General features: G+C 36.6%; 2 protein-coding genes across 2 annotated transcripts; both read left to right on the top strand.

Moving 5' to 3' along the window:
• The first annotated feature begins 994 nt into the window (after positions 1-994).
• KRTAP25-1 (keratin associated protein 25-1) lies at positions 995-1,303 on the top strand. Its single transcript, XM_045785734.1, has one exon. The coding sequence runs from the start codon at positions 995-997 to the stop codon at positions 1,301-1,303; it is 309 nt and encodes a 102-aa protein (XP_045641690.1).
• Positions 1,304-7,940: 6,637 nt separating this feature from the next.
• On the top strand, positions 7,941-8,702 carry KRTAP24-1 (keratin associated protein 24-1). Its single transcript, XM_045785718.2, has one exon. It carries the CDS (start codon positions 7,941-7,943, stop codon positions 8,700-8,702), a length of 762 nt encoding a protein of 253 aa, XP_045641674.1.
• The last annotated feature ends 7,759 nt before the right edge of the window (positions 8,703-16,461 follow it).

Genomic DNA, 16,461 nt, shown 5'->3' with positions numbered 1-16,461 from the left:
ACCCAACTTTTAAATATGAAGAAAATCAAGTTGTCAGGGTGAAGCTCTTTAAAATGTACTCTAAGATGCTTAACTGAAATTGACTGTCAGGACAAATACACAGAGAATAATACCACATAATTAGATTTTCAGCTGAGTATTAAAATATGGACTAGTATGAAGTTTTCCACCTGGAAAATCCAATAAGTTCTGATATATAGGATCTATTTCAGTACATTAACTACTTCCTCCAAGTATTGCAACATTAGGTCTCTTCTTCAAAGATGAAGACTATGCTTTCCTATGTTTTTTCTTGTGGATAACGACTGGGGTAAACATCTATTCAAATGGACTCCTTTTAATCAGGCATTATTGAGGGGTGGGAACAGAAGCAAAACAGGTAAAGTACACAGGTGATTACATCATAAATTCTCAAGCCTGATAACAAGGGAAAGATTAGATGGCAGATACATGGACTTATTTTATGGAAGAGTGGGAAGTCATCTTCCCAGGCAGCACAACAATGAATAATGAGATGTTATGATGCTAACCAATTCAAAATATGGGTAGGAGGAGAGTCCGGGCGTGTACCACCAAGGTATATAAGCAATCTGGTCTAGTTTCATGCAGATTTAGACAAGGTGCTCTTCGCTGCTTATCTGAAATCTTTGCTTCAGATTCTACCATGTCATCGAACATTTGCTCTTCTGGAAACTATGGTTCTCCCTCTCTTGGGAGTCACTGCCATGTTCCTGTTACCTCATCCACTACTTTCTACACTGCTGGTATGAACTCTGGTGATAATCTCTGCTTGCCCAGCCAAAACAGAACGTGGCTTCTGGACAACTTCTTGAAGACATGTGGTAAACCTTCCAGCTACCAACAATCCAGCTGTGGGCCCGCAACCTATGAAATTTCCTGCTACCCTTCCAATACGTACTGTGCCTTCACGCCCAGCAGAGGAATCAGTTTTTTTCCCATTAGTTCTTATCTCTCCAGCTCCTGTCAACCATCAATGTATAATAGACCTCAGAACTATTTGCCCAGTAGTTTCTGCCCCCAGAACTACCTCTCTTATGGCTGTCAGCCACAGAACTTCATCTCCTGTGGGTATCGACCACTGAATTTTGTGTCCAGTGCCTGCCATCCTTTGAGATATCTCTCCTATGACTGTCAACCTCTCGGTTATGTGTTCAGCAGCTTCAGACCCCTGGACTATGTGTCTAATAGGCTTCAACCTGTTCACTGCATATACAACAGTTTCCAACCAGCTTGCTCCTCCTTTGGGACTTGGCAATCTCCATTTATTAGAAGATCATGCTGAATTGTCGTTCTAGCATCTTGCTAGAGAGCTCTGTAAAGAAGTACCATCTGTAGGTTGATGGATCGTTCTTAGGCTGATGGATCATTGTGCTTTCAGTTCAGTTACTCTTTTAACCTATATTCTTACTTGATCAGATTCTAAGTGATTTTAATTTTTTGCTTATTCACTAGGATATTCTTGCTATCAGCCTTCTGGATTTCTATGTCATTAACATGTTCTTAAGCAAAAAAAAAAGTTTTCATGGTTATCTCTAAATAAACTTATTTCAAATAATTCAGAAAATAGTAATTTTTAAATTCTTTATTATCCTTCATGAAGTTAAAGCCTTTTAGTTATACTGAACTAAATATATTTAAAGAAAAAAAAAGTATCTGAAAAAAGGAAACAAGATAGATACTTTCAAGGTCCTGATTGAACATGTCATACCACTTGAGCACTAAATGTGCATCTGCATTTTCTAACACTTCAACAGGGAATTATGAAGGTTATTTAGTCAGAACAGACTGTGTTTTATCACAGTAACCGAGAACTTCAAAATTCCAGAAGCTTGAAATTGCAATGGTTTACTTATCACTCATACACATTCATTATTCCATCTCCAAAATCATTCTCATTCTGGGATTCAGGAGTAGAGAGCCTTGACTATAGGGAATGTTGCCAGTAGAGACAGAGGGAAGATAGAACGAGAATCACCAACTAACTTGATATATGTCCTTTAACATATCATGGAACGGAGCAAGTTACAGTGTTCACCTTACCTAATGGGATAAACCACAAAGGGGTTACATAAATTTTAATTCTGAACAATGGAATTGTTTTCCTCTTGAGTTAAACTTAACAAGAGCATCCCCCCACTCCCTCATGGATTCTGACATAGAGAACACTGTTACTTGGAACTTATTTCTCTTTTATATATGTATGGAACTAATTATTTCACTTCTTCCATGTACTCAGTGAGAACTTGCTCTTCCTACAAGCAACTTCTCATATCTACCATACTGATACTTTCAATACGCCACCCTACCACTATATAATCAGTAATCTCCTACGAAGACAACTATGAAAACATTTTATTTTCCCCATTTTTACAGATAAAAAAGCCCAGTAGGGTCAGCAACTTGCCCAAAGTTGGATTTCAAAGACTTTCCTTTATTCTCCATATCATCTATAGCCTTTTTCATTTAGGTAATGACTAATCCAGAAGCCTCTCAGAAGTTGTCCATAACTTGGCAACCGTGACCTTCAACTCTAAAGCTGCCAAGTCTAAACTGCAAACAAAACTATTTCTTCTCGTCTCAGCCACAGCCCACCCTTCTTTCTAGGATGCTGACTAATTTTAATGGTACATACACTAGGTCCTCTCTGGGAGTGTGATTTCCTATGGAGATGGTAGGAAATGTCCTCAACAAATTAAATTCTCTAAATTAAATTGTGTGTGTGTGTGTATGTTTGATATATAACTTAGATAGATTGCAACAAGTTTTCTAGCCTAAAACCTAGCCTCCTCTAGTGCTTTTTCCTTCCTTCCTTCCTTCCTTCCTTCCTTCCTTCCTTCCTTCCTTCCTTCCTTCCTTCTTCCTCTCTTTCTGATGTACTCTTACAAAATGCAATGGGTTTTACATGAGATCCAGTAATAATATTTAATAATGATAATAATAAAGATTGGAGGCTGGTGATAATGATAAAAGTTCTCATCAACTACGTACTAACTCTATTGCATAACCTTTGCTTGACTAACTCGTTTAATCCTCAGAGCCATCTATAGAGAAAATACTATTATTATTAACTCCATTTTGAAGATGTGGACATTGAGTTATGGAAACATTTGGTAGTTAAGTGATATTATAAAATATGTAAAAGATTAGAACCTATGAAATTTGAGTAATGAGGCCTTATTCTTAACAACTGTATATGCAGCCTTCCAGGAATTAGCTCATGACCATGGCACAGAAGAATATGGGTTGAATAAGAGGAGTCATCAGTGATCTGTTGTCAAGGAAAGCATTTTTCTTAACTACATGGGGGAGAACTGTCCATCTATGGCATTAACTTTTAGAAGAGACAAGATTATTGCAGGATATCTCTTTGCAACATCAAAGTAAATCAACAGTGAGAATATTCTTCTTTAGTCTACTGGGTGGCTAGAATTTTTTTTTTTAATGACAGCTTTGGAAAATTAGAAGGAAAAGTAACATTTGGTTTGCATCTACTATGTGCCAAGCACTCTCTTAATTATCTTCACATTTTTTATCTCATTCTGTCCTCGCAACCGTCCTGCAAAGTAGGTGCTATTGGCTCTGGTTTTATGTCAGAAGATACTGAGGCATTGAGAGATAATTTTCCTAGGTCACACACTAATAAATATGCTTCAATAGTACTTAGTAAGATGGTGATTCATAACTGATGGAGTTATAGTCTTGACAACTCCATCTCAAAATGTTTAACTCTTATTCACCAGTATCTCATTATATTCTTACAATGTTTTCCTTAAAATGTAAGCACAAATCAGACTTGCATTTCTGTTTGTCACCCATTTGTGTTATCATTTTTAAAGTGCTTTATCTTCATTTACTCCTGTTTCTCAAGTTTTTAATTTTGCTCATCTGCCCTTCAGCTGTTGAAACAATTAATGATCTATGAATCCAACGGGGTAAATGTAGCTATTGTGCCCATCATTCTAGGTTACCACTGCTAAAGTTAAGAATCATTTGGACTCAATAGTTACAATTTAATTTCTATGTAAGTATGGGTTTGCATACATTTTCCTTTTTTAAATCATGGGATCACTGTTGCATCATTTAATAGCACTGGGGCAAGTGGAATTAGAATGCAAATATATATGTGGTGGCAAAAAAGGAAGATAAAAATTCTACCATGACTTAAAAGTCTAGAAGGTGACCTCCATTATTTTCTTTAAGGGCCATTTACTGGAAAATTTAGCTTTCTTTGATCTTCTGTGTTTACCCTAAAGGATTTTTAACCTTTGGAAAAAATTGGGAAAGAGTTCCATAACTCTTTTTTAATGAGTTACAAGGAATCTGCTGCCTCATTAGATAAAGGGATTTTGTTTCTTATTCTTCAGAAGGCATGGGAATTTCTCTGAATTATCTGGTGGCTAGAAAACTTAATCCTTGTGTCTTAAATTTGCCCTGAATACAGAATGCAGAGCCCAAACTCTACATAAAGACTAACTAATAGAGTGACCTAGATTCTTTGACATAATATATTAGTTTCCTGTGGCTACTATAACATATTATCACAAACTTGGTGGCTTAACACAATAGAAATGTATTCTTGCAATTTTGGAGGCCAGAAGGTTGAAATCAGTTTCATTGAACTAAAGTCAGGATGTCAAAAGGGCTGATACCTTCTGGAATCTCTAGTGGAAAATTCATTCCTTGCCTCTTCCAGCTTCTCAAGGTTCCTTCACTTATGTCAATCTGTGCCTCTGTCATCAGACTGCCTTCTCTCTCTGATTGACTGTCTCCTTTTTAGAAGAACTCCTATGATTACATCAGGCTCACCCAGAAACCTACTCAAAATCCTTAACTTATTCATGTCTACGAAGTCCCTTTTGCCACTTTGGGTGACATTCACAGGGTCCAAGGATTAGGATATGGGCATCTTGGGTGGGCAGGATTCTATTTACTTTTCATATACCATATATATATATATATATATATATATATATATATATATATATATATTACAAATAGGGGAATTAATGAAAGGAAAGATCTTTTTAGCAATTCGGTGAAAAGAGAGTAATCCATATGCTTCTCCAAAGCCTTCAGAGGACAGTGGCATGTAAATGACAATGGTTTTTACTTTCTGCTAAAACTTACCACTGTGATGAGCTTATTTGCTCTCTTACTGATGCTATCAGTTCTGTGTCTTGCCGAGATGCAGACTAAAATAGAAGACAATTCTGTAGAGGTATCATTTACAAAAAAAAAGTGGGTGAATGGGTTGTGATGGTTACCTATGACTGTGATGGGTAGGTAAGAAGGTAAAACACAAAAGCAAATGAGAGGAGTTGGTCCAACTTGGATGGACTTAGAGAGTATTTTGCTAAGTAAAATAAGTCAGACAAAGAGAGACAAATGCCGTATGATTTTACTTATATGTGGAATCTGAAAAACAAAACAAAAGAATGAATTAACAAACAAAAACAAACTCATAAATACAGAGAACAAACTGATAGTTGCCAGAGGAGAAGGGCCTGGGGAGATGAGTGAAGTAGGTGAAGGGGATTAAGAGGTACAAACTTCCAGATGTAAAACAAATAAGTCACAGGGATGAAAACATAGGGAATATAGTCAATAATATTGTAATAACCTTGTATGATGACAGGTAATAGCTATACTTATCCTGGTGAATGTAGTGTAATATATAACATTGTCGAGTCACTATATTGCACACCTGAAACTAATATAACATTGTGTGTCAACTATACTTCAATTTAAAAAAAAAATGATTGGAGTTGATCTAACTCTACATTTGCAAATCTCAACATTTGATTGTTTAGAATATTATTGTACCAACTAAATTTAAGTAAGTCTCACGTTGTGAACATCGGTCATACTATGTGCTGTTCTACATATTTTTGTTGGATTTACACTAGTGTGAATGATATTAACTAATTAATTAATTAATTTTTTAATGATTTTTTATTATATTATGTTAGTCACCATACAGTACATCCCCGGTTTCTGATATAAAGTTCGATGACTCATTAGTTGCGTATAACACCCAGTGCACCATGCAATACGTGCCCTCCTTACTACCCACCACCGGTCTATTAATTTAAAATACCACTTAATGCTAAGTTGGAAGGGGAGTATGTGGGCTTAATAGTGGGCTGACTTATTCTGTTCCCCCCTCAAATCTACCTCAAGGAAACCTAAAAATAAGACTTGAGGTACCATGGAGAAATGCAGAAATAAAGCCCCATCAACCTCTGGACTCTTCTATATATCACTAGGATTCAGTAACTCAGTGGGAAGTTGGCCATCAACTGCCTTATATATTTTATTTCTTCTTCTGCCTGCCCCAGGACTGAACATTCCTGCACAAAATCCCAGGACACTCTGTAGCCAAACAATTAGCTGAAAATAGGGTTCTCTGATCCCGACCCTTTTCACTTAAGAGACACTTCACAAGACAGCAAAACGTGTTTAATAAAGAGTTGCTTAGCGGATAAACCCATCACCTTACAGAATAAGACTGAGAGAAGCATGGAGAAAACTCAGATTGAGAAAAATGTTTGGAGAATAACTGTAGGTTTAAGGTGGCATGCATTTTAAACATTTAGCTGAGAAGCAGAGAACAGGAAGAGAAATCTCATTGTCTTCTCTAAGGGCAATGTCTTTTAAACACTAGCCTCATAGCTTACCTTACCTGAATAAGTTGGTACTGTCCTCTGTCTGAACTCATCACTGTTAATAAATGAATTCTTGTTTCCAATTCACTGTAGGCTGTAAGTTTGAATTATAGTTTATATTTTCAAGAACAAAATGTCAATTCTTCAGTTCAAATTAAAATCTTAAAAAAAAAAAATTTCCATCAGCTTTCATCATAAGGAGCAAAAAGTGTTATTTAGGATGTAGAGTACCTGTAGGAACTATATGTTATTCAAATACACTTTTAAACATAGTTATTCTCTTTTGTGGGTATAGACAAAGAATAACTCTTCAACACAGGAATGAATGAAGTCTATGTGCAAAAAAATAGCAAATCAAGAATAAATAAAACTTATGTTGGGAGAAATGTAGAAAATTGTTACATATCCGGCAAGAATTGGGCTTTACAGCTGAGACAAGGGGATATATGATGTATAATCTCAGTCAATTAGGGAGGCATAATCTTGAGAAACTGGCCTTCTTTGATACGACATATTCAGAAACTCTTTAGGAAAGAAATCTCATAAAAGTCTTGGTTACTTAGCAACCACTGACCCATGAGTACAAGTTAGGTCATTAAATCTCTCGTGGATTACTGTGAGTCTTACAGGGGGAGTTCTCCAAATATGTCAGATGAGAAGTCATCACTGATACATGGCCACAGTTAAGAGCATAGTACATATTTTGGGGGAACAATTCTTTCTCTTAATAGTTCAATGCTTTACCCTGTGTTTTAAGCAACAGTATTGAGACAGCCAAAGTATTCTGCTTAGCTCACAGTATAGGATTAAGTCCTGCAGTATTTTGCAGCAGTCAAAAGAATGGAAAAGTACAGGTTCCTTGTTTAGCTTGAATCCTTGTTAACCCTTTAATGACTATGCTGCGGAAGCCCATAGACATGTGAACTCTTGTTAACCATCGATTGGCAGATGAGAGTTTGCTTATTAACGTTAAAATCACTATTCACTGAAGCTATGGTCTACAGATAATGGGTGATGGATGATGCTCAAAGTGGCGATTAGAGATACTTTGAAGAATCAAAATAAACTTATTTTTAAAGGAGTGTGAAGATGTCAGCAGGTGTAGCTAAACAACACACTAATTAGATGTTGTTGTATTGTTGTCCCAGGCACTGAGAAGGAAGAGAGTCTGGAAAGGCTGCCGACAATCCCCAGGAAAGATATAAAAAGTCCGTAGGCCATAGTATCACCATACTTCCACGGCCATCACTGAACATGCAGTCAAGCTCTGTGTCTCTTCTGGACTGTTCTGGGGATTGCAGTGGCACATCCTACAGAACTCACTGTTACATCCCAGTGACTTCTTCCGTTGCTCTTTGCTCCAGTGATGTAAGCCCTACCTTTGGGCTCTGCCTACCCAGTAGCTACCAAGGAAATCTCTGGCTCCTGGGTAACTGCCAAGGAACTTATGGTGAAACGCCAAGCTGCAAATCTCCTAGCTGTGAGCTCAAGACTTGCACCACAAGTTGCAATCCATCAAGCTCCTGTGTGCCCTGCAACTCTCCAACAGTGAGCCAAGTCTGCAGCACCTGTGAAACTACGAACATCGGACCCAAACCCAGCTGCAGCCCATGCACTCAGACCAAGGGGTATGTATCTTATTGCTACACACCCAGCCAAAGGGCATCTAAAGTCTGCCAGACCTTCAGCAGTGGCTTCAAATGCTTTGGGCGACTTAATTGCTTGTCCGACAGTTTCCGACCCCTAAACCACTGTAGACTGGGCAGTTTGAAGTACAGAGCCTACCAAAATCTTGCCTTCATACCCAGTGGCTTCTCACCATCATGTTGTATTGCCAGAAGCTGCCAATCCCAAAACTATCTAGTGAGAAATTGCCAATACCCAAGTTATGGATCAATGAGCTGCCAACCGCTGGGATATTTTTCTAGAAATTTCCAGTCTCTGAGCTGCATTCCAAGTACCTTTCCTCCTCTGAGGTATTTATGCAGTGGTTGCAGACCTCTGAGTTGCTGTTGAGCAGTTTGTTGCATTTATGGCTGCTGGAAATTATCTCAGGGCAGATCCTACCAAGGAGTCGTCTTCTCTAAATTCGGCCTAATTACTTCATGTGTCTTAAGAATCTTGTTATATTAACCTCAAATACAACTCCAGGACTTATTAACCACAACCGTGATCATTTGCTAGCTTTTTTTTCTTTGTTGCTCTGTTAACGTCCTTTGTGTTGAGGGCTGATCCTGAAGGTGGTATTGTCTCTGCGATTGACTACAATGGGCACACTGAAGAGATTCCACATAAGATACACCCATCGCCAGCTTTCTGATGTTGGCTGTCGCTGTCCCCTGTTTGCCACTGGGAGTATCCCCTACCTTCTCGATGAAGAAAGCCTTTTTGGTTTGACTGATGATTCCAGCACATTCTTTCAGAATGTTCTGCTTTTTATCCATAGTCTGTGGACTGCTTAACTAGCATGTTGCTAATGAGCTAAGAGATAGCATTACCTTAAATATGCTATGTTCAGCTGTTGCATCTATCCTCTACTGACTGATTATCAGGATATGCAAGCAGCAGTGTTCAACTACAGCTCAAAATCGGAAGACTTTCAGCAAATCTTCTCTTCCAAAGAAGCCCCAAAGCCCTCACTTGGCTGGCATTCGGCTTTTGTTCCCAATGCCTAGGAGAGAGCCTTGGGAGTAGCAGCAGCATGAGAATTGTTTGTTGAAAGAATGACAAAATACTCTTATAGACTCTTCATGGTTAGTGATGATCTATGTTCATGATTCTGCTATAATCCTCCTCTGCTGAATTATTGCTTTCTGACTCTAGAAAATGTTCTGGTTCATAGTTAATAAACAAATTTCTATTGGGAAATAATGCTTTGCATTATGCTTTATTTCATATTCACTAAAGTTTTATCAATGTTCTGGGCAATATGCATAGCATTGTAGAAGCACTCGTTTCCTGTCATTTAGTTTAATCGCCTAATTAAAAATATAAAGAAGATAGAATATGACTTCTTAGGACTTTGTTTTGTTTTGTTTTGCTCTAGTTTTAACATATAGAGTGGCATTTCTCTTCGAGTGTCTGTGATTGATATGTCTACAGAAAACCGGGGGAAAACATTTATAAAATAAATCAATTTAGTGCAAATTATATAAAGTATTAAATGTATATATATTTCCCTACCAATATGTGTGTTTGTTGGTTTTGTAGATAATGTTTGGGCTTTGGAATAGATTTAATATTGAACCCTGAGAGAAATTATTTAACCTCTACAAAGTTCTCCAAAAAGTGGAAATAAAATCATCCATCTCAGCAGTAAAAAGTAACATCTATCCTAAGAATTTCTGTAAATAAAAAGCGAATCATGTTTAAAGTAAAATAAAATGGCCTGTGGAGATGGGTGTTAACTGGAGATGGGATGAATGGAAGAAGGTCATCAATATCAGGAGTCTAAAATTAAAACTCTCGAAGCATACAGAAGGGGCTACCATTTTATTTATTCAGGAGGCCTACCATGTATCAGAAAGGTTTACAGAAGGAATATGTATGTATCACTTCCGCTTGAACATGTCTGTGGACGATCAAGTCACTCCTTTGTGAGTTCATTCTATTTTCAGAGAGTACTATCTGTTGAAAATTTCTTCTTCGTATTGACACAAATCGAATTGTTCTTAGCAACCATCCATTGACCATATAGGCCCAGTTTAATTCCTTTAACACTGAACAGGTGTTCAAGTATTTGAAAATAATTACTGTGTGTCCCAGCTGAGTATTCAGCTGTCCAAACTAAACATACAGTCTTTCTCTTTACAAACTTTTATAGAAAACCTGTTCTTTGAAGAATCAAATGAGATTCTTTGGGGATATCAAGGTTTATAGATCCTGTTCTCAAGAACTATTCAGAGGAGTAATACACTGAAACAAACATAATACTGCCTCAACCGTTTTGAGTACAATATAAAATGAATCAGAGGGAGGACTCTAACAGGAGAATTAGAGAATACTTGGTGGAAGAAATAGCATTGGCATGATACCTGACTGTGAACTGACTGGGGTTTGGATATGCAATAAGGGAAAGAGAGGGTAGGGGTAATAGGTACATTTAAAAAGAGGCATAGATTATTTTGACCCAAGGGAAGGAAACATAAACTCATCAGTGGGGGAAAAATTGGGAGAAAATGTAAGACCTTAGGTTAAATAAGAACAAACAAATCTTTATAAAATAAAAGATTTGTAAATGTGGCTACATCAAGATCAAAACCTCGTGATAACAGAAGACATTACAAAGAAATTAAAAATAAAGCAAAAGTGTGTGTGCGGGCTGAGAGGGAGTGTGAGAAATTTCTGTACTTTCCACTCAAATTTTCTGTAAACCTAAAGTCTAGCAAATAGTCCTAGTGGAAAAATCAGCACACTTGGATCTATTAGGTTATATGTCAATTATAACCTAATAATAATAATAATAATAACAATAATAATAATAAAAACCCAGGCCAAAAAAATGACAAAAAAATCATGATTGAGATAAAATAGTATAACATGCACTATAAAATTACTGTTGAGGATATTTAATAACTACAAATAAAGAAAGAGAAACTCGTGACTTAAGAAGAAATAAAGAATATGAGCAATTAGGAGCACTTGGGTGGCTCAGTCAGTTAAGCATCTGCCTCCTGCTCAGGTCATGATCTCAGGGTCTGGGATAGAGCCCCATGGTGGGCTCCCTGCTGAGCAGGGAGTCTGCTTCTCCCTCTCCCACTGCCCCTACCTCACACTCTCTCTCTCTCAAGTAAATACATAAAATCTTTTAAAAAATAAGAGCAATTACTCATAAAAGAAGTACAGTCGTCAATAGACACATCAAAAAATGTTCCACTAAGCAGTAATTAGTAATTATAAGTGCTATTTTTCATCATCCATTTGGCAAACATTTTAGTTGTTTATGTCAACTTAAAAACATATTCTTACACACTGAATGTGGTAGTAGAATTTGCTAGAGCTGCTATCTTCGTGAATATTTAAAATGCCCGCATTGTATGACCAGATACTTCCTTCTTAATGTCTCCCCTACAGAAACATTCTTTCAAGTCTTACAATATTTATTTTTGCACTGCTGCGATACTGAAAAATTAGAAGCAATGGACACGTCCATCAAAGGGAGACTATGAAATAAAATGTAATGTAGTTATACTAATAAATATTTTACAAGAATTAAAAACAGTGGATCCATATTACATATAAACATAGAGATCCATAGGAATTGTATGATGAAAGACATATTACAAAATTAAAAATTAGATTATAAACCATGATAAATAAGGTGTGACATTTTATATAATATTACACATATCAATGAACATTTCTCAAAATTATTTATTATCTAACCATCAATTTATCTATCTGAATAGAATAAAAAACTCCAGAAAAATACAACCTGGGGCACCTGGGTGGCTCAGCCAGTTAAGCATCTGCCTTCGGCTTGGGTCATGATCTCAAGGTCCTGGATCGAGCCCCACATCGGGCTCCCTGCTTAGTGGTGAGCCTGCTTCTCCCTCTCCCTCTGCCTGCAGCTCCCCCTGCTTGTGCTTTCTCTCTGTGTGTCAAATAAATTAAATCTTTAAAAAAATAAAATAAAAACACAACCTAAGTTATGTTAGCTTTGGGGGAGTTTTAGAAATAGTAGTTGGTGATTCTCAAAGTGACTTTTAGGCTTAAGAGTCTTGCTTTGATTTCCTAAGTAATTAAAAAAGAAATTGGTCCCACTCTATGACTTCGTAGAGTATATAATCAACAACCTCTCCTATGCTACTGTTAATAAAAATATTATTGAATAGCAAAGTGATGTAGGTATCAGTCTTCTATAGCACATTACCATCTAGAAAACCATAGAATGTAAAGATTCATATATGTCTATTCAATTTCACTTAGGCATAAAATATGCTTAATAAATAACACATTATGTCCATAGCTCCAATGGCAGCTAATTTGTAGAATTCAACTGAGGTCTTTTTAAATTTGCACTTAAAAATAGACAAATGAATTATTTCTTTTCCCATACATTTCACTGCACAGCTGACCAACACTTTCTGCTTCCCAAATAAAAGACCATCTATTTTTTTGTTAAAAAAAAACCTACTCATAGATTTAAAATATTACTTTCTAGTTATAAAAATTTTACAAGTCCAAATACAAGCATCCGAGTCTTTTCTTTTATGCTTATCTCTCTTTCATACACAGCAGAGAAAGGAATACAATGAATTTGCATGTATGTCTACTATTCTAAATGCTATAAATCAAACAAAACTCTACCCTGGAATATATTTAATGCTCAGTTGACTTAATGATGATTAAAGTCTCTGGTTTAATTTATATACTTACAAGTGCTTGTGTAGATGACTAACGATTTACTTTATAACAAAGTTTTAAAGAGTTGATAAAGCTACTGCATTTGGCCTGCTCTCAAAGGCCTGAAAATAATTGCATAATTCTGTTTGTTTCTGTCTGCTACCTTGAAACTGTATTATTAGTCAATATCTTTTCGAAACCTTCTTTCATCTACCATATTTTCTAATGGATAAGAAATAAATCTATATCATTTCTAAGCCCAGTGTAAACATTAATAGATTTTTAAACTTTTGTTCCATTGAGTTTCTCTATTGTGTCTTTTTCTTTGAGTTCTGTATGAAATGCTCATCAATGCTCTCAATATACGGTGGGTGTGCTACACATGATTTGTTTAAGAAAAATGGATCTCATCCACCAGGAGGCCCTTGATGAATTAGCAATCTCACCTGACAGTTCAATTAACCATATTGTCACTCCCAATATCATAGAGAATATCTCAAAACTGTGTAACTCTATATTTATTCATAACCACCAACACTGTGCTGTCCATACTAAAATTTCCACCTATACTAACACCCGCTGAAATTATAGTTTCTAGAGTCATTTCAGAAGTGAATCAGAAGTGAAGTGAATCCTTGATCAGATGTGCGTACTTGTTGTCTCAGAGCTAATAAAATTATTTCTTAACTATTCACTATGCTCACTGTGCTTGCTCTTTTTGTCTGTTTTTTTTTTTTTTTTAATGTGATTGACAGGTGGGACTCAGAAACTCACCAAGTTGTGTATCTATAGTCAGGGCACTGACAGACGGGAAGAGAATGGAATCTAACCCCCCACCCCCGCCATTGGTTTCTGTGCCTTACAGTCTGGAGTCCTGAAAATTCTAGATCATTCTAATTTGACTGCTCTCATTCCAAAGTCTTAATACTTAAAGGAAATGTTATTCAAAAATACAAAATAATTCTTTTCATTAAAAAAAAATCACCTCTAAGTTTACATTTAGATTCTGATCTAAAAGAACAAAGTTGAAATTTTCTTAAAGAATAAAAATTCTAAAATTGGAATGATCTTTTTCAAGAAAGAAAGAATAAAGATTTTAGGTCCAGAATCCTTTCTTTCAAGAAACAGTTATGACAAAGATAATTATTATTGTCATTATCATTATTTTTTATTGTGAATCGCTTCTCACCTAGAGTACAGGCACTGAGAATGGTGGGTTAAAAATCATACTATCCCAGAATCTGATCTTTCTTATCAATATGCATCTCCTCACAGTCATCTCTAGTAAGTAATAGGCTTTGTGAGCTCTTTTCGCCAGGATTGGGGAATACATTGGATTTCTGATTTCTACTATAAAAACTGGGTGCCAAATGAATCTTGAGTCCCTTAGGAAATTTTTTTTTTTTTTTTTTTTTTTTTAGCCAACACACTCAAAGATACATACTAAGTGCTTTTTTGAGCGTGTATTTATTGTGTGTGACATCATGGCTCACATATCATGAGTATACCACAGTGATTAGCAGAAGAGCTAGGGTTTTAATTCTGAATCTGCCACCTACAGCTTGTACAACTTAAGCTGTCTCTCTTTTTTTTTAAATTTTTTTATTATATTATGTTAGTCACCATACAGTACATCCCCGGTTTCCGATGTAAAGTTCAATGATTCATTAGGTGCGTATGACACCCAGTGCACCATGCAATACGTGCCCTCCTTACTACCCATCACCAGTCTATCCCATTCCCCCACCCCCCTCCCCTCTGAGGCCCTCAGCTTGTTTCTCATAGTCCATAGCTGTCTCTTAACCCTCTGAGCTTTTATAAAGTAAGGGGCTTTCTGACAATTAAGTGAAATAGTTTATAAAACACCTTGACTCAGTGCCTGGGAATAGAGCTCCATAAGTGGCAGGCATTTTTATTACATAAACAAGCAAAGAGACCCTCAAACTTATCACAACAGCAGGTGTTTTTCTGCAGATGATGGGATCGAAAACCAGACTCCAAAGTTCTGAAGTTAGTTACTTAGTTGGGAAGCGAGAATCAGAATCTGGATTCCTTTTGTACTAGTCCAGTATATTAGCAGGGCAGTCTTTTCCTCACTAGTTCCTGGGAGGAATTAATTTTCCTTAAATACCCATAGGACTACTCTTTAAATCCTTTCTCACTAGGCCTCTGGGGAGGTGCAATAACCTTTATGACTGATAAACATGGCAAGAATACTGGGCACATGACTTTCAGCCTTGACCTTCCCCCTCTTGGGAGTTCTTCCTTCCTGCTTTCTCTACTATGGGAAATTTCTCCCAGACCCATGCTGTCCTGACGCAAATAAATTCTAGGGTTCAGTGTCAGCAGCGTCATTTGTTTTAACAGATCTAATTCTACAACATGACCTCTGTCAATAATAAACATGATAAATATGTGTGCTCTCCGCCTACAATTTATTTCAATTTTTAAATGTTCAGAACCCACTTACTAACAAGGACTAGTCTCTCAGAACCTCGATAGTGCTTTCTAAAATAAGTCACATAGCTTATCACTTAAGAGAAGATTATGTATACTGTAAGAAACAACTCATTAATGAAGATATGTACTATAGAATACAATGAGTATGCAATTATTTTAAACAGAGTTCATGGGGCAAAGTAAATCAGATGACAGTGCTGCGTTCCTTTAGGGCTTTTTTTCCCCATTGTGGTTATCACACTTAAGAAGTGAATTGAACTTGAACTTGGAAAATATTTATTTGACAGAATACACACTTGGTTTATATTTTTTTAGCCCAGTGCTATGGGTAGAAGCATAGGTGACTGAACAGGAAATATATAAGGAAAGTATAAATCTTTTAGACCCAATAAAATTATTATAAACCACCCAACATTGTCACTCCAAGATCAGATTGTGCTATTTACACTTCATTTGATGCCTTGAAGTGAGGAAACTACAGGAAAGATGCCAAGAACAGCAAGTCTCCAGTGTATGTAACCTTTGCTCTAGGTTAAGACATTATTCTGAGGCACTGAATCACATGAATTTATAATCCATAACACAGGACAAGATAGTACATGGGAATGAGTCAAATGGGGTAATACCTACAGAGCAAAAATACTTAAAAATTGGATTTCAAACAGAGTAAAATATCTGGAGAACTGTATAGAACTTAGAACTCATGTTCCTGATCTTGTATAAATTGAATGGAACTGATAGTCTAGGATGGGAATAAACACATTCTGAAAGGAAGAGACTTAACCTGAGTCAGTAGAGCTTTTAATATCTGGTTTGGAACACACAGCATGTGTTATTACCACCAACAATAAGAACAGTAGGTAAGAGAGGCAGACAGAGAGGGAAGGGAGAGTCAGAGGGGAAGAGAGTGCAGTGGAAAGAGGGAGAGGGATGGGGATAGAAATGGAAGTAGGGGCGGAATGAGGAAGAG

This window comes from Ursus americanus, chromosome 4 (assembly GCF_024610735.1).
Source record: "Ursus americanus isolate L20-20 chromosome 4, mUrsAme1.1.p, whole genome shotgun sequence".
NCBI classification, from domain to species: Eukaryota; Metazoa; Chordata; class Mammalia; order Carnivora; family Ursidae; genus Ursus; species Ursus americanus.
This window is presented reverse-complemented; position numbering and strand designations above follow the sequence as displayed.

Excerpts from the sequence above, each read along its gene's own strand:
- KRTAP25-1 (XM_045785734.1), top strand. The coding sequence starts at position 995 with ATGTATAATAGACCTCAGAACTATTTGCCCAGTAGTTTCTGCCCCCAG.
- KRTAP24-1 (XM_045785718.2), top strand. The coding sequence starts at position 7,941 with ATGCAGTCAAGCTCTGTGTCTCTTCTGGACTGTTCTGGGGATTGCAGT.